Raw genomic sequence first — 19416 nt, forward strand, 5'->3', positions numbered from 1 at the left:
GAGGAGCTAGAGATGCGCACCCCAGAGCCTCCTGCACCTCCATACACACTGCCGGCCCTCATGGCAGTTACACGGCCTCCTCCACCACCACCACCCATCGAGGAGAAGCGGGAGGAGCCCAAACCCATTCCACCTCCACCTCCAGACCTCATGGACATGGTGCCACCTCCGCCTCCACCGCCGCTGCTGCTGTGGGACATGCTAGATCTGGAGAAGGACATGGCTGCTGAGAGCGAGTCTGCCTGCCTGGGATGAGGAGAGAGAATGTGGTGCACGGCCCAGCCACTGTTCCCTTTTTATGCTGCACAGGGCGGAATGAGGGAGGGAGGTTGGGAGTAGGACATCGGTGGGAGATGAAGAAGGGAGGAATAGAGAAGGGTGGAATACAGGGAGATATTACCTCATGTAGAGCAGGGCAGGGCAGGGCAGGGCAGGGCTCTTCCACCCACTTTGGCAACCTGTTGGCAAACGCCAGGATGCAGAAGGAGATGGTGTGCCAAAGACACACCAGAATGGCTTTCCAAGAGGTGTTGAGTATTCCAGGGTGGTCCAGTCTCAGTCCAAAAACAATGGTTAAATGTTGCCATAAATCAGAAGGGTGCAGTCAGCCAGTCAGTTTATATTGGCGTGTTCACACAAACAAGGTGCCAGGCCAGTGCAATTAATTTAGATAAAAGTAATTAATCTGAACGCATTAATCACTATATCATCTATCATACAGTACATGGCCAAAAGTATGTGGACACCTCTTCAAATTTGTAGATTTGGCCATTTTAGCCAAACCTGTTGCTGACAAGTGTATAAAATCGAGCACACAGCTATGTAATCTCCATACACAAACATTGGCAGTGGAATGGCATTAATGAAGAGCTCAGTGACTTTCAATGTTACCGTCATAGGATGCCACCATTCCAACAGGTCAGTTTGTCAAATTTCTGCCCTGCTAGTGCTGCCCCAGTCAACTGTAAGTGATGTTATTGTGAAGTTGAAACCTCTAGGACCAACAATGGCTCAGCTGCGAAGTGGTAGGCCACACAAGTGGGGACCGCTGAGTGCTGAAGCACGTAGAAATAGTCTGTCCTCGGTGACAACCCTCTCTACCGACTTCCAAACTGCCTCTGGAGGCAAGGTCAGCACAAAAACAGTTAGTCTGGAGCATTAAGAAATAGGTTTCCATGGCCGAGCTGCCGCACAAAAGCCTAAGATCACCATGTGCAATGCCAAGCTTCGGCTGGAGTGGTGTAAAGCTCACCTCCATTGGACTCGCTTCACCATCTGGCAGTCCGACTGACTAATTTGGTTTTGAAAGATGCCAGGAGAAACACTACTGGCCCTAATGCATAGTGCCAACTGTAATGTTTGGTGGAGGAGGAATAATGTTCTGGGGCTGGTTTTCATTGTTCAGGATATGCCCCTTAGTTCCAGTGAAGGGAAATCTTCACGCTACAGCATACAATGACATTCTATCGAAGGACTTTGGGATCCCATCGAACACCTTTGGGATGATTTGGAAAGCTGACTGCAAACGAGGCCCATCACCCAACATCAGTGCCCGACCACACTAATGCTCTTGTGGCTGAATGGAAGCAAGTACCCCCAGCAATGTTCCAACATCTAGTGGGAGGCCTTCTAAGAAGAGTGGATGCTGTTATAGAAGCAAAGGGAGGACCAACTCCATATTAATGATTTTGGAAATAGGTTTTTGACGAGCAGGTGTCTACATACTTTTGGCCATGTATTTTGGGGTGGCAGGTAGCCTAATGGTTAGAGCGTTGGGCCAGTAACTGTAAAGGTTGCTGGATTGAATCCCCGAGCTGAAAAGGTAAAAATCTGTCGTTCTTCCCCTGAACAAGGCAGTTAACCCACTGTTCCCCAGAAGGCCATCAATGTAAACAAGAATTTGTTCTTAACTGACTTGCCTTGTTAGATAAAGGTTACATTTCAAAATAAAAAATGTAGTGTTTATTTGGTCTGCATCTTGATTTATGGCTGTGCACCACTGTGAGTATAGCCCTCTACTTTTCAAGCCTTTTATGAGTTTCCCAATTCTCCCTCAGTCATATCTGGCAAAACTAACTGTACCATCCTCTAACTCCAATGCCTACTGTGTTGTGTAACTGTGGAGGCTCATCAGAGGAACAGGAGGACCACCCTACTCAGTGATTTTCAGAAAAATACAAAAAAATAAAACATTTCAAAAGAGATACTTAAAAAAAAACTATGCTACATATACTCACATCACCAAATACCTGATTACATAAAACACATTTTCGCAATGAAGGTCTACAGAAGTCTAAACAGGACCCTCTATTTTAGCACCCTGGTGTAGCCGGAGGACAGCTATTTTCCATCCTCCTCTGGCTACATTGACTTCAAATAAAAAATAGGACGCTTGTGCACCAGACCTACTTCCATAAACCTACATGGTAGTTCTGATGGAGACCACCCAGAACCTCGATGTGAATGTGGATGAGATCAAGTAATAATTTGTCAACGTAACCTTCAATAAAGATTGTGAGGTTGAATGAGAATGGGCTGTGTGGTTTCACTTGTTATAGAGATATTCATTCTTTATCATAGACTAATAATATGAATCTTTGAGAATGGATGTCATAACAGATACAATCTGTCATCTAATATCAAATTAATTGTTTTCAAATCTAAATCTTTCCACCAAAACATGGTTTGCAGCTCTACAGTTGACTCCACAAACACTCTCTATACAGTATATATATAACTCTGACCATAGAATTGGCCTCATGTGCAAAAGATGACACTCTATATGATAGTCAGATGTATAGGAGCATGCCAGATCAGATACATCAAGTTGAAAGACACAGAAGACAGAATGATGAAGTCAGCAAGTCAGAGCATCTTTATTGTATTCACAATGGGGTCTGTTGTTGGTGTCCTATCCAGATGTAGTAGAATATGTTGTTCTGGAGGTGTTAACCATAGAAATAGAATTACCAGAAAATAAATCCCCTTTCAAGTCAATGTTCCATGGTGGGTATTTGATGGGCTTTTGCCATTCTAGAAAGAATAGGAGGATGGAATTCACATCTTAAACTAGAGATAACCAGAGCTTCCCTTAACAAATAAGACAGATAACGAAAATAGGGATTTTATCTGACAAAGACTTTGTATAAGTTGTATTTTAGGTTGCATGAACAAAACACTGTGGAGCAGTAATATTCCATGTGCTGGCCTCTCATTTCCTATACCCATTCTAGTAATTATATTTCTATGGGGTTAACCCGTTGCTTGCTGCAGTGCTCGCTGTGTGTGTGGGACATTAAGAGGTATGTTTGGTTTCACTTGTGGAGACAACCTTGCCGTCCACCAATTCCTCTGTGACGATCACCACTTTGCGTGTGGTGGAGGTGGAGGAGCTGGGGATGGAGCTGGAGGAACTGACAGCAGAGCTGACGCCGGAGCTAGAGGAGCTGACGTGAGAGCTGAAGGAGCCTTGGCCGGATTTCGAGGAGCTGAGGCTGTGAGGAAGGAAAACTCATGGTTAGCATAATTAGCATCTATGATCATAATAAGTATATAATAAAAGGTCACATAGCAGTAGATTCATGTCAAAAGTAACCATGGTTCATAGTAAAGTCAACTTCAAATTAACATTGATTTTGAAATCAAATGTTAAAGGAGACATAAATTCATTTTCAAGTGTTTCAAGGTCCCCTGTCACCGCTCTTCCCATCCCACAAAGATGTAGCACTCTCCTCCCCCATCCCTATCTGTCTCATTTCCCCCCCTCTGTCCAATCGCTTCCTGCCTTACCCGCTAGCCTCTCCGTCCAGCAGCCTCCTGTACTCAGCGATCTCCATCTCCAGGCGTGTCTTGATGTCCAGCAGCATCTTGTACTCCTGGCCTTGGCGTTCCATGTCGCTGCGGAGAGACACTAGCTGCTCCTCCAGACTGGTCACTTGGCTCTGGAGGCGACCCAGCTGCATGGAGTAACGGCCCTCCGTCTCCGCCAGCGTGTTCTCCAGGGAGCCTTTCTATTGGCCGGGAGAGATAGAGATGATGGGTCAAAAACTGTGGGAGTAGGTTTGGAAACTGGAATGTTTACTGTCATACTGAAAAAGTTATCTCTAGTAATTGAATGTGAAGGCAGGTAGATGTTAGCTATAGTAATGGAGTGGTGCCTGGCTACAACAACTTGAGGGATAGTGTTAGAGTCCAGGTGAAAGTGAGATACTTGAGGGATGGTAGAGAATGATAGAAGAGTCAAATGTTGATTATTGCAGAAAGTTGCAGAAAGTTCTGTAAGTAATGTGCCCTAAACTGTGGTCCTTGGTCAGATGTTTGTAAATACAGCTCACCATACTGAGCTGTGACTGCAGTTCAATCTCCAGGCCCTGCAGTGTGCGACGGATCTCCGAAATCTCTGACTTGGAGGTCTGGAGAACCTCTGTGCTGGACGCCACCTCCTTGTTCAACGTCTCTGTCTGTAAAACACAATAAGTGGTCAATCATCACACAAACAAACCAACATTTCAGCTCATGATAGAATGTGACAATGTTACCAACTAGAAGTAAAGGAACATCTACACCATGAACATAGTTTAGGGGTTCTAAAGGTTCTACCTTGGTCTGGAACCAGGCCTCCAGGTCGCGCTGGTTCTTGGCACTAACGGCCTCGTACTGCTCACGAATCTCAGCCATGACTCTGGACAGGTCCTCCTGTGGTGCTGCGTCCACCTCCACGTTGATCTGTCCAGTCATCTGTGACCTCATGGCCAGCAGCTCCTTTGGAGAAAAACATAGAGGTGAGTTTAAAGGACTAAGAAGTGACTAACCTCTGCCTGATGTTAACAACTTGACCTGCCCTCTGTCTTCATTATACATTTGAACACCACTGCTTGATACAGATGTGCTTGAAAGCCAGCAATGGTGTTCTAGTGAAGACCCATAGCAGGTTGACATGGTCAATAGATGTAATACATTAAGGGACTGTATGGATATGTCCCATCAGCCCACACCCACCTCCTCGTGGTTCTTCTTGAGATAGATGAGCTCTTCCTTCAGTCCCTCGATCTGCATCTCCAGGTCAGATCTGGCCATGGTCATCTCATCCAGCATCCTCTTCAGCCCGGCGATGTCAGCCTCCACTGACTGACGCATGGCCAGCTCGTTCTCATACCTGAGAGATGGAGAGAGCTTAGGTCAAAGAACTGCCTGAATGTGTTCCTCTGTGAGAATAGCAGGGGGGTTATAGATTCTTTTATTCCATTAAGTTTGGGGAAAATAACAGAAAGTAACACCAGGCTTCTGATGTGTCTGTTGGGAGGGTGTGTTTATGGTGGAGGTGAATGGTAATGTCATTTGGTTTCTATTTTTGTAGATTCAACACAAAATGTAATAAAAAATAGTATGAGTGTTTTTGCAGATTTGGGGTTATTCCAAGTGGTTAATGTAATGTACCAGCAGTGTACTGTATCTGTGGATAGTGTTGGATGTACTTACTTGTTTCTGAAGTCGTCTGCAGCGAGCTTTGCGTTGTCGATACTGAGATAGATGCCTCCGTTTACGCGAGTGGCAGCCTGGATCTGAGAGGTGGAGGATGGCAAAAAAAATCAGGACGGGGCATGCATGGAATTTGACACGAATGCAGTACACACAAACAGTGATCCCACATTGTAATCATTGAATTCTGAGTTTCAGTTGCACTGTAAATAATAGCTCATAATTGCATTACAGGGAAGCAGTTGTCTTTATGATCATTGTAAAGTATGGATCAAGGAAACAAATTGTGCCTTCTGCAATCACCTAGGGGCTCTTAAGAGAGAGGAAGGAATAGCTTCAATGATCGGCTTAATTTTCAATGCTTCAGCTGCAAGTATGGATACTGTCTTTGCATCTATCTTTGGTGCCTTGGTTGAATCAATTATAACAAATGTATATAATTGAGCATTTTTCAATGTCTCAGTAACTTGTTGGAAAAACAAGTCGATGTCACCTGTACTCTCTAGCAAAGGATAACATTGTCACTTTGCAGACATTATCATGTTTTGACATGCCGTGCTCTTGTCATCTAGGAAACACGTCACGTACCTTGTCCTGCAGGTCGGCGATAGTAGCGTAGAAGCCAGAGTAGTCGCGAGCGCTGGGGGACGTCTTGCTCTCCATGAACTGACGGATCTTCAGCTCCAGCTCGGCGTTGGCCGCCTCCAACAAGCGCACCTTCTCCAAGTAGGTGGACAGGCGGTCGTTCAGGTTCTGCATTGTGGCCTTCTCATTGACCGACACATGGAGGTCGGCTCCACCGCCACCACCACCACCCCCTCCCATGCCGAAACCAAAGCCGCCACCGCCGCCGCCGCCACCACCCCCTCCCATTCCGAAACCATAACCGCCACCACCACCTCCGCCACCGGAACCGAACGAGGAGCTAGAGATGCGCACCCCAGAGCCTCCTGCTCCTCCATACACACTGCCAGCCCTCATGGCAGTGACGCGGCCTCCTCCTCCTCCACCACCACCACCACCCATCGAGGAGAAGCGGGAGGAGCCCATACCCATACCCATTCCACCTCCACCTCCAGACCTCATGGACATGGTGCCACCTCCGCCTCCACCGCCGCTGCTGCTGTAGGACATGCTAGATCTGGAGAAGGACATGGCTGCTGAGAGCGAGTCTGCCTGCCTGGGATGAGGAGAGGGAGTGTGGTGCACGGCCCAGGCACTGTTCCCTTTTTATGCTGCACAGGGCGGAAGGGTGGAGGGAGAGTGGGAGGTGGACATGGATGGGAGAGGCAGAAGGGAGGAATACAGGTACTCATTACCTCATGTTGGGACACAGCAGGGCTACTCCCCCCACTATTAACACGCTAGGACGCAGAAGGAGATGGAAGAGGATCGATAGATATGTACTGTATTTGTGGATACGCAAAAATTGAAAATATAATATTGTGGCGTAACTCCACTCTCCCCATCTCACTCTATATGTGGCTTCTGCCTGCACAGTGCTTGCAGGAACTCACACAGACATATAAATGTGCACACACCCATAAAGAGTTGGAATTCCTCTCCCGGAAAAGTGTCTGGTTGAAAGCATGGACACGCCAGCTTCTATTAGCCCCAGGTAGGTCAATCAGTCAGTTAACACACGCAGTATAACTTTGACATGCTGTGACAGTTGAGCGTTGCCATATTTCCTGAGCATATTGATTGACACACCTAATGCATATTTCCTGCACATGTTATCTTACCAAGAAACAAGTTGCAGAGTTAATTGAAACTTTACGGTAAAATTGGATCTTTCGCATGACACCCACACAACATTCTCCCCAAACAGACCTGTCTTTTACTCACACACAGATATCTCGCAAGAAAATCTACTTTTCTTTTCCTTCAACGCAACAGTCCATTGTTCCTTAATAGTTTTTGTGAAAATATGCACATACTCAGTTTACCATTGTATCAAGTTTCACTCAACTTCATGCATTTTCCATCAACAGTAGGAGTCTGCAGGACCGACAAAAGTACCACTATATAGCCCCCATGGGGGGAGTCATTACTCCAGGAAAACTCACCCCGGATGGGAATAAAGTACTGGGCCCAGATTCACAAAACACTAGAAGCTTCTTAAGAAAAAAATAAGTTTATAAGATAGTTTGTAAGTGCAATTCCTCAACAATATCTTAATAATTAATTGTTTTCTTACAAACTTTTGTTTCTAGTTGACAATTTAACTAGCTATCTAGCTAGCAATGGCAATGGCAATCATGTTAGCATATTTCTTACTGAGATTACTGTTCTAAAACATGTTCATTGTGCACTAGCGACTCCTGTGGTGGGCTGGGCACAGTGTATGTCGACCAGGTCGCCAGGTGTACAGTGTTTTCTCCGATACATTGGTGCGGCTGGCTTCCGGGTTGGATGGGCTTTGTGTCAAGAAGCAGTGCGGCTTGGTTGGGTTGTGTTTCGGAGGACACATGGCTCTCGACCTTCACCTCCCCCGAGTCCATAGGGAGTTGCAGCGATGAGACAAGACTGTAACTAATACTAATTGGATACCATGAAATTGGGGAGAAAAAGGGGTAAAAAAATAATTAAACATGTTCAATTGTGTTTTCCTCTCACTGCCCTGATTTTCTTGGAATTAACAACATTTACAATAACTTTATGTTCAAGAATCTTGCTTAAGGAGAAACATAAGAACATTTCCAATAACATTTGAGGAATAGCAACTTTGCTTAACTTTCTTCTGAAGTCAGTTAAGAAGACATTTCTTCGTAAAAAGGTTTTGTGAATGTGGGCCCTCTTCTTTTCCCTTAACACCTTGGCAGGGTACTTGACATCTGCAGCGTGCAAGAACAAGCTATTGCTTGTTTGCATATTTCCATATAACCAGAAAATTCCATCCCGGTTACAATTTGAGTCTCACATGTTGTACATGGAAAAGTTGATTTACATTTGTTCAAGCCAATGCAAGTTATGTTAATGATTTGCAGTAGAATGCAATATTGTGACATAGGTGAAGATGCTTAAAAGAAATATAGCTAGCTAGCTCTCAGTCAACATGGTCTTATTAGAAGATGTCAAAATCAAAAAGTGACATTTAAACACTGTAGTTACAGTGCCTATTGAAAGTCTACACACCCCTTGCACGGTCTTCACATTTTGCTGCTTTAAAATGTATTCTAAATATGTGTTAAATTATATATTTTATACACAACCTAATCGTCATTTTAAAAGTGAAGGAAAAATTGTAATTGTCCAGCTGAAAAATAAAACTATCCCAGAGTTAGGTTTTCAGAAGATTGAGGCAGGTTTTTTTTTTTTTAAACCTGGGCTTTGCTCTTTTCATATTTATTTTGATCCTGACATCAACAACGCAGGTTGAAACCCTGTGTGTTTTCAAGCTTTGTGATGGCAAAATCATCTTATGGGTATGCCTGTCACCGGCAGGGACTGGGGAGTTTGTCAATATCAACTTTAATATGAACGGTGCAAAGCACTGCTAAAAAGGTGTATTTTTCAGCCAAAGATCCTTAAGAATGGCTTTCCAAGAGGTGTTGAGTGTTCCTGAGTGCTCCAGTCTCAAGTCCAAAAACAATGGATAAACGTTGGCCTAGGAGCCGTCTAAAGTGTTTTAGAATTGTATTATTCACAGCTGTAATGGCTGCCAAAGGTGCTTCCACCCAGTATTAACTGTGTGAAGACGCAAAATATTCTATACATTTTCTTTCACTAGTGGAGTAGGTTACAGTATGTAGATTGGTAGGAATTAAATCCAATTGAATCACTTTTGGATGTGATTTTAAGACAGCAAAATGTGCAGATTGTGCATGGGGTGTGTAGACTTTCTCTAGGCTCTGTATGGCATGTACTAGTTACGTGGCAGTTGCGGCAAGATGTATCAGTCCAAGTTTCTGATATGTAAGTTATAAGTGAATGAATGAGTGAGAAACTAATTAGCTGAGGTCATCTGCCTGGTTCTCCTGCTCACACTCTCACTCATATGAGTGATTTCCTCTCATCTTCACAAAACTTCAGCCTTTTCTCCACGTACTCTACGGATTACTAGTGTGTCTGTAATGCAACTCAGGGTTTAGACATAGAAACTCATTGAGCCTAATTCTGCTACTGACCAATGAGAAAGGGGGGTGGGTAAATGGCATAGCCATGTCCCACTGTCATCCCTCTAGTCCCCACTTTCTTTTGTACACACATGTTTCTAAGAGTGTGCGAGAGAGTGAGAGAGAGAGTGAGAGCGAGTGTGTGAGAGAGTGAGAGAGAGTGAGAGCGAGTGTGTGAGAGAGTGAGAGAGAGTGAGAAATGCTTTGTTCCTGTGTGCCCTGCAGCTTTCCTCTTCAAAGGAGAAAGCCACACCCAGATAAAACCACAGGAGTGTCTTTCTCCTGCCCTGACAATGACGGTAATGTATGATTTTCAGCATTTATCCATTTGATTTATGTCTGTCCCTCCTCTGCAATTATCAAAGAATGTGCAGGTTTCACAGGAATGAACATGCAGTAACCCCATGGAGAAAACGTATGAACTATGTAAACTGACCTCTGCCTGTCTTCTCCCCTCCAAAAAAGTTGACAGACCACACAATCTAGTGTACTAAGATTGTGTCCTAGCTAAATTCCCAATCTGGACCTCCTACGGTCATAATGGCCATCTAATCATCCCAGCTTTCCAGTCTCCTCTTTCACCCCCTCACCTCTCCACTGCAACCATGTCCAGGTTGTTGCTCTAAATAGCAATGTGTTCTCTTCTCAGTCAATTCGCCTGGTAGAATATGTGTTAAATAGAACAGTGGTGTACACCCAACTCGCAGGATGAGCCTACTGTGCAATCACCCATAAAACAATATAAACTTAAACTGACAGAGAAGACAAACATCATTTCACAAGCCTTTTGAAAGTAAAACAATAGCTTTCTCATCCTTCTTCCTACTAGAACGTACTTTACACTGAGTTTGAGCTAGTGACATGCAGTCTATGGTTTTAGTAACATTTTTGTTGTATTCTTTATATAAATATAGCACGCAATATTTTGTTTGCGTGTTAACTAAAATATACCTCCTCACCTTAGCCTCGCCCTTTTACCGTTCATAATATTTCCTGTTGTTTGTAGCTGTATTACAACCCAGTCACATGGAACTGATCCAAACAAACAACAAACAACATAGAGCCGCTGTCCGTCACTAGATTCACCTGAAACTCCACCCATGTCCATTGGCATTCCGTAACTGATTCTTTAGATACACAAAGTCCTCATTGTAGAGACAAACATCCCCTTTGCATGAACACATACAGTACCAGTCAAAGGTTTGGACACCTACTCATTCAAGGGGTTTTCTTTATTTTTACTATTTTCTACATTGTAGAATAATAGTGAAGACATCAAAACTATGAAATAACACATATGGAGTCATATAGTAAACAAAAAAGTATGAAACAAACCAAAATATTTGTTATATTTGAGATTCTTCAAAGTAGCCAGCAAAGTAACCAAGCTGCTGACAGCTTTGGACTTTATTGGAATTCTCTCAACCAGCTTCATGAGGTAGTCACCTGGAATGCATTTCAATTTGCAGGTGTGCCTTGTTAAAAGTTAATTTGTGGAATTTCTTTCCTTCTTAACACATTTGTGCCAATCAGTTGTGTTGTGACAAGGTATGGGTTGGTATACAGAAGATAGCGCTATTTGGTAAAAGACCAAGTCCATATTATGGCAAGAACAGCTCAACTAAGCAAAGAGAAACGACAGTCCATCATTACTTTAAGAAATGAAGGTCAGTCAATGTGGAAAATTTCAAGAACTTTGAAAGTCACAAAAACAATCAAGCGCTATGATTAAACTGGCTCTCATGAGGACTTCCACAGGAAAGGAAGACCCAGAGTTACCTCTGGTGCATATGATAAGTACATTAGAGTTACCAGCCTCAGGTTGCAGCCCAAATAAATGCTACAGAGTTCAAGTAACAGGCACATCTCAACATCAACAGTTCAGAGGAATCAGGCCTTTATGGTCAAATTGCTGCAAATAAACCACTTCTAAAGAACACCAATAAGAAGAAGAGACTTGCTTGGGACAAGAAACACGAGCAATGGACATTAGCCCGGTGGAAATCTGTCCTTTGGTCTGATGAGTCGGAATGTGATTTTAGGGGATCAAAAATACTGATAAATAATGTGTTGTGTCATTTTGGAGTCATTGTATTGTAAATAAGAATAGAACATGCTTCTAAACACTTCTACATTTTAATGTGGATGCTACCATGATTACAGATCATCCTGAATGAATCGTGAATAATGATGAATAATGAAGTGTTAATGAGGTGCTAACATTTATGACAGCAAATTTAATTTCACAAAAACACATTTTTTTTGTCTTTTGAGCTTCTAGTCAGGAAATCTATGCAGCCAACTCAATCACTTTTTATAGCTTCTGGCTAGTATACAGCGTTCCTCACTGAGTTCCCGGAACCTTGTAGTCATGGCAGATAATATTAACATTTTGGGGGATTTCAATATTCACATGGAAAAGTCCACAAACCCACTCCAAAAAGCATTCGGAGCCATCATCGACTGGGTTTTGTCCAACGTTTCTCCTGACCTACGTATTGCCACAGTCATAACCTGGATCTAGTTTTGTCCCGTGGAATAAATATTGTGGATCTAAATGTTTTTCCTCATAATGCTGGACTATCGGACCACCATTGCAATCGCATCAAATAATCTGCTCAGACCTCAACCAAGGATTATCAGAAGGCGAGCAGTAAATCCTCGGACAACCCAAAGATTCCTAGATGCCCTTCTAGACGCCCTCCACCTACCCAAGGATGCTGGACTACAAAAAACAATTAACCACCTAACTGAGGATCTTAATTTAACCTTGCGTAATACCCTAAAACTAAAATTCCTTTGTCACAACAAATGCAAATTACAGACAACTCTTTGAATCTGCATATTCCTCCAAAACTCTGTTGTCCTGAGTCTGCACAAAACTGCCAGGACCTAGGATCAATGGAGACACTCAAGTGTTTTAATCCTGTATCTCTCAACACGTTTACGAAAATAGTCATGGCCTCTAAAACATCCAGCTGCCTACTGGACCCTATTCCAACTAAACTACTGAAAGAGCTACTTCCTGTGCTTGGTCCTCCTATTTTGAACATAATACATGGCTCTCTATCCTCTGGATGTGTACCAAACTCACTGAAAGTGGCAGTAAAAAAGCCTCTCCTGAAAAAGCCAAACCATGACCCAGAAAATGTAAAAGACTATCGGCCGAATTGACCATTCCTCTAAAGAAAAATTGGAAAAAGCTGTTGCGTAGCAACTCACTGCCTTACTGAAGACAAATAATGTATACAAAATGCTCCAGTCTGGTTTTAGACCCAATCATAGTACTGAGGCTGCACTCATGAAGGTGGTAAATGATCTTTTGATGGCGTCAGACCAAGGCTCTGCATCTGTCCTCGTGCTCCTTGACTTTAGTGCCGCTTTTGACACATCGATCACCACATTCTTTTAAATATATTGGAAACCCTAATTGGTCTACACAGACAAGTTCTTGCCTGGTTTAGATCTTAGCTGTCGGAAAGATATCACATTGTCTCGGTGGATGGTGTGTCCTCTGACAAATCAGGTGTTCCTCATTGGTTCCGTTTTAGGACCACTATTGTTTTCACTATATATTCTACCTCTTGGTGATGTCATTCAGAAACACTTTCAATGCTATGCGGACAACACACAGCTGTACATTTTGTTGAAACATGGTGAAGCCCCAAAATTCCCTACCCTGGAAGCCATTGATTCAGACATAAAGAAGTGGATTGTGTAAATGTTTTACTTTTAAACTCGGACAAAACAGAGATACTAGTTCTAGGTCCCAAGAAACAAAGAGATCTGCTGTTTGATCTGACAATTAATATTGATGGTTGTACAGTCGTCTCAAATAAAACTAAACAACCTCGGAATTCTTCTAGACACTGACCTCTCTTTGGACAAACAATAATATTTCAAAGGCAGCATTGTTCTGTCTTCATAATGTTGCTAAAATCGGAACGATTTTGTCCCAAAATTATGCAGAAAAGCTAATCCATGCTTTTGTCACGTCTAGATTAATCTGCTACAATGATCTACTCTCCTGCTACCCGGATAAAGCACTAAATAAACTTGCTAAAGTGCTAAATATAGCTGCTGGAATCTTGACTAGAACCTAAGAATGGGATCATATTATTCCAGTGTTAGCTCTTTAAGCTGTCTTCCTTTTAAAGCTAGGGCTGATTTCAAGGTTCTACTGCTAACCTACAAAGCATTACATGGACTTGCGCCTACCTATCTCTCCAATTTGGTCCTGCCCTACATACCTACATGTACGCTATTGTCACAATACGCAGGCCTCCTTATTGTCTCTAGAATTTCTAACCAAACAGCTGGAGGCAGGGCATTCTTCTACAGAGCTCAATTTTGATGGAATGGTCTGCCTATCCATGTGAGAGATGCAGACCATGTCTTGACATTTAAGTCTTTACTGAAGACTCATCTCTTCAGTAGGTCCTATGATTGAGTGTATTCTGGCCCAAGGGTGCGAAGGTGAACGGCAAGGCACTGGAATGACAAACCACCCTTGCTGTTTCTGCCTGGCCGGCTCCCCTGTCTCCACTCGGATTCTCTGCCTCTGACCCTATTACAGGGGCTGAGTCACTGGCTTACAAGTGCTCTTCCGTGCAGTCGCTAGGACGGGTGCGTCACGTCGTGACAGGCTTCTTTGCGCTACAGTATGTTCGGCTTGAATGGGTTGAGTCACTGACTTGATCTTCCTGCCCAGTCTTGCGCTCCCTCGGCATGTGCGGTGTTGGTGCTCTTCGAGGGATATACTCAGACTTGTCTCAGGCTAGTAAGTTGGTGGTCTGTTGATATCCCTTTAGTGGTGTTGGGGCTGCGCTTTTGCAAAGTGGGTGGGGTTATATCTTGCCTGGTTGGCCCTATACGGGGGTATCGTCGGATGGGGCCACAGTGTCCTTTGACCCCCCCTTCTCAGGCTCCAGAATCTATGCTGCAATAGTCTAAGTACCGGGGGGATACGGTCAGTCTGTCCTATCTGGTGAAATTCTCCTGTCTTATCTCGTGTCCTTTGTGAACTTAAATATGTTCCCTCAATTCTCTCTCTCCCTCTCTCCCTCCCCTCCTGGAGGACCTGAGCGCTAGGACCATGCCTCAGGACTACCTGGCCTGATGACTCTTGGCTGTCCCCAGTCCAGCTGGTCGTGCTGCTGCTTCTACCTGTGGCAGAACAGTTGGAACCCTGACCTGTTCACCGGATGTACTAACTTGTCCCGGACCTGCTGCCTTCGAGTCTCCCTCCCATGCTCTCTCCCTCCCTCTATACCGCACCTGCTGTCTCAACCTATGCTCGGTTATGAAAAGCCAACTGACATTTACTCCTGAGGTGCTGACCTGTCGAACCCTCTACAACCCCTGTAATTGTTATTTGACCCTATGAACGTCATCTATGAACATTTGAACATCTTTAAGAACGATCTGGCCTAAATGGCCATGTACTCTTTATAATCTGCACCCGGCACAGCCAGACGAGGACCCCTCAGAGCCTGGCTCCTCTCTAGGTTTCTTCCTAGGTTCCAGCCTTTCTAGCGAGTTTTCCTTTTTTATTTTATTTAACCTTTATTTAACTAGTCAAGTCAATTAAGAATACATTTTTATTTACTATGACGGCCTACAAATTTCCTAGCCACCTTGCTGGGTTTCTGTATAAGCACTTTGTGACATCTGCTGATGTAAAAAGGGCTATATGAATACATGCTTGATTGATGAGTGAGAGAGTTGCAGACAAACAAATATCATATCCCCAAGACATGCTAACCTCTCACCATTACAAAAACAGGAAAGATTAGCATTTCTTTTTGGTGGGGGGGATATGATATTTGTGTGTCTAACTTTCCCACTCATCATTATACAATTAATTTACATCCATAATCATGGTAGCATCCACATGAATGTAGAAACATATTATACTTTTATTTACAATAGTGACTCCAAAATGACACAATACTTTATTCACCATTCATTTCTATTGGACACAAAATAATCTGAAACATAAAATGAAACGTCACAAGCTCTAAATGGTTCATAGCGATGAAAATACCAAGAAATGAAAGCTGACAGTCTGTACTTTAACTTCATAGTCATTGTTAGATTTCAAATCCAAACCTTTGGAGTATATAGCCAAAAGAAGAAAAAATGCTTCACTGTCCCAATAATTATGGAGGACACCCTATGTGGTCTGTGTCTTGATTTATGGTTGTGCACCACCGTGAGTAGAGCACTCTACTTTTCAAATCTTGTATGAGTTTCTCAATTCTCCCACAGTCATATCTGGCAAAACTAACTGTACCATCCTCTAACTACAATGCCTACTGATGATGTGTATTGTCTAACTAAACTAAACTACCCTGGTCCTACCTGTTGAATAGCCCTGGTAGGACCACACCTTTTATTCAGTCTGTCAGAGGGACATCAGGGCTGTATTGTATAGTTAAACCCTGTTTCTCTCCCACATTCTGTAACTCTCACACTCTAACCCCTCTGGCACTATAGAGTTTAAAGATCCCATGACTCACTGCCAGCATCGATTCCACAGCCATGGCTCTGTTCCATTGTACTATGTGTACATGGTCAGGACTGGTTTCTGCGGTTTCTGTTTATGCCCCACAGCTATTGGCTTACCTGGCCACACCCTACCTGACCCAGAAAGGACCCGACTAAGGAGGCACCTTTGTTCTGCAACTGTATGTAGGTAAAATAGAATACATGTTTTTAAAGAGTAACAATGTTTGCTCTGAGTCTAAGTTATAGTTCAGCTGTAATCGTTCTCAATCTAGGTTCTGTTTTTAGGCTTTATTTCAATTCATTCAAATACTGTCAAAGGGATTACTACTAATTACTGTATTCAGGGTTATGTTATAGCTTTTATAGCGACGAGTCACATTCATTCAATGAGTCACATTTTGAAGTAATAGATGGGCAGTTGATTACACACAATGGTACTATTGACAGTTATTAGTATTTCAATCATTTTAATTATGGTGTTGCTTACAGTACCTCCTCATTTTATACATGGTATCACACACATGCAGTTGATGAAAGCTATATTTAAAAAATATATATATTTCACTTTTATTTAACCAGGTAAGCTAGTTGAGAACTGCGACCTGGCCAAGATAAAGCAAAGCAGTGCGACACAAACAACAACACAGAGTTACACATGGAATAAGCAAACATACAGTTAATAATACAATAGAAAAAAGTGTATATACAATGTGTGCAAATGAGGAATGACAAGGGAGGAAAAGGCAATAAATAGGCCATGGTGGCAAAATAATTACTGGAGTGATAGATGTGCAGAAGATGAGTGTGCAAGTAGAGATACTGGGGTGCAAAGGAGGAAAATAAAGAAAATAAATAACAATACGGGGATGAGGTAGTTGGATGGGCTATTTACAGATGAGCTATGTACAGGTGCAGTGATCTGTAAGCTGCTCTGACAGCTCGTGCTTAAAGCTAGTGAGGGAGATATGAGTCTCCAGCTTCAGTGATTTTTGCAGTTCGTTCCAGTCATTGGCAGCAGAGAACTGGAAGGAAAGGCCGCCAAAGGAGGAATTGGCTTTGGGTATGCCCAGTGAAATATACCTGCTGGAGCGCGTGCTACGGCTGGGTGCTGCTATGGTGACCAGTGAGCTGAGATAAGGTGGGGTTTTACCTAGCAAAGACGTATAGATGACCTGGAGCCAGTGGGTTTGGCGATGAGTATGAAGCGAGCGCTGTCAAAGACAGCATATTTGTCGCAGCGGTGGGTAGTATATGGGGCTTTGGCGACAAAACGGATTGCACTGTGATAGACTGCATCCAATTAGCTGAGTAGAGTGTTGGAGGCTATTTTGTAAATGACATCGGTGAAGTCAAGGATCGGTAGGATAGTCAGTTTTACGAGGGTATGTTTGGCAGCATGAGTGAAGGATGCTTTGTTGCGAAATAGGAAGCCGATTCTAGATTTAATTTTGGATTGGAGATGCTTAATGTGAGTCTGGAAGGAGAGTTTACAGTCTAACCAGACACAAGTATTTGTAGTTGTCCACATATTCTAAGTCAGAACCGTCCAGAGTAGTGATGCTGGACGGGCAGGGAGGTGTGGGCAGCGATCGGTTTTTGGTGAACCAGGCGAGGCAGTCATTTGAGAGACCAAGGCTGTTGAGTCTGCCGATAAGAATGTGGTGATTGACAGAGTCGAAAGCCTTGGCCAGGTCGATGAATACAGCTGCCCAGTATTGTCTCTTATCGATGGCGGTTATGATATCGTTTAGGACCTTGAGCGTGGCTGAGGTGCACCCATGACCAGCTCGGAAACTGGATTGCATAGCGGAGAAGGTATGGTGGGATTCAAAATGGTCGGTGATCTGTTTGTTAACTTGGCTTTCGAAGACCTTAGAAAGGATAGATATAGGATAGGACAGGTATAGGTCTGTAGCAGTTTGGGTCTAGTGTGTCTCCACCTTTGAAGAGGGGGATGACCGCTGCAGCTTTCCAATCTTTGGGAATCTCAGACAATCGGAGAAAGAGAGGTTGAACAGGCTAGTAATAGGCGTTGCAACAATTGTGGCAGATCATTTTAGAAAGAGAGGGTCCAGATTGTCTAGCGCGGCTGATTTGCAGGGGTCCAGATTTTGCAGTTCTTTCAGGACATCAGCTATCTGGATTTGGGTGAAAGGAAAATGGGGGAGGCATGGGCAAGTTGCTGTGGGGAGTGCAGGGCTGTTGACTGGGGTAGGGGTAACCCGGTGGTAAGCGTGACCAGCCGTAGAAAAATGCTTATTGAAATTCAATTATCACAGATTTTTGGTGGTTCCTAGCCTCAGTGCAGTGGGCAGCTGGGAGGAGGTGCTCTTATTCTCCATGAACTTTACAGTGTCCCAGAACTTTTTTGAGTTTGTGTCACAGGATGCAAATTTCTGTTTGAAAAAGCTAGCCTTTGCTTCCCTAACTGCCTGTGTATATTGGTTCCTAAATTCCCAGAAAAGTTGCATATCGCAGGGGCTATTCGATGCTAATGCAGTACACCACAGGATGTTTTTGTGCTGGACAAGGGCAGTCAGGTCTGGAGTGAACCATGGGCTATATCTATTCCTGTTTCTACATTTTTTGAATGGGCCTTTTAAAGAATAACCAGGCATCCTCTATTGACGGAATGAGGTCAATGTCCTTCCAGGATACCCGGGCCAGGTGGATTAGAAAGGCATGCTTGCTGAAGTGTTTTAGGGAGCGTTTGACAGTGATGAGGGGTGGTCGTTTGACCGCAGATTGGGATGTATTTTATGATAAAGACATTCATGATAAAGATAGTCATGACAGAGACAGTAAAGATAAAGACAGTAAAGATAAAGACAGTCATGATAGAGACAGTCATGATAAAGACAGTCGTGATAAAGACAGCCGTGACAAAGACAGCCATGATAAAGACAGCCGTGACAAAGACAGCCGTGACAAAGACAGTCGTGATAAAGACAGTCGTGACAAAGACAGCCGTCACAAAGACAGCCGTGATAAAGACAGCCATGATAAAGACAGCCGTGACAAAGACAGCCGTGACAAAGACAGCCGTGACAAAGACAGCCGTGATAAAGACAGCCATGATAAAGACAGCCGTGACAAAGACAGCCGTGACAAAGACAGCCATGATAAAGACAGCCATGATAAAGACTGTCATGATAAACACAGTGACGATAAAGACAGTCATGATAATGATAGTCATGATAAAGACAGTCATGCTTGAACTGCTATAAGCCAGGGGAGAAAGTGAATGCAAGTAATTAATTAACATTGGTATAGATTATCAGGTTATGGACATACTGTAGTTGTCCTGACA

At 43.5% G+C, this 19416-nt stretch overlaps 2 protein-coding genes across 2 annotated transcripts in view; both read right to left on the minus strand.

Annotated features, from left to right (window-relative positions):
- The window catches only part of LOC118389259 (keratin, type I cytoskeletal 13-like), a 36479-nt gene extending 36414 nt beyond the window's left edge, over window positions 1-65 (minus strand). Inside the window, exon 1 of the mRNA XM_052527704.1 lies at window positions 38-65. Within this exon, the coding sequence (XP_052383664.1) occupies window positions 38-62 (25 nt within the window). The 5' untranslated portion in view covers window positions 63-65. The remainder of the gene's footprint in view (window positions 1-37) is intronic.
- A 2787-nt stretch (window positions 66-2852) lies between these two features.
- On the minus strand, window positions 2853-6696 carry LOC118389263 (keratin, type I cytoskeletal 13-like). The gene is made up of 7 exons (XM_052527705.1): window positions 6067-6696; window positions 5479-5561; window positions 4999-5155; window positions 4600-4761; window positions 4335-4460; window positions 3790-4010; window positions 2853-3494 (listed from the first exon to the last, which is right to left on the minus strand). The coding sequence occupies exons 1-7, from the start codon at window positions 6631-6633 to the stop codon at window positions 3296-3298; spliced, it is 1515 nt and encodes a 504-aa protein (XP_052383665.1). The 5' UTR covers window positions 6634-6696; the 3' UTR covers window positions 2853-3295.
- Window positions 6697-19416: the final 12720 nt, after the last annotated feature.

The sequence above is a fragment of the Oncorhynchus keta genome, chromosome 10 (assembly GCF_023373465.1).
Source record: "Oncorhynchus keta strain PuntledgeMale-10-30-2019 chromosome 10, Oket_V2, whole genome shotgun sequence".
NCBI lineage: Eukaryota > Metazoa > Chordata > Actinopteri > Salmoniformes > Salmonidae > Oncorhynchus > Oncorhynchus keta.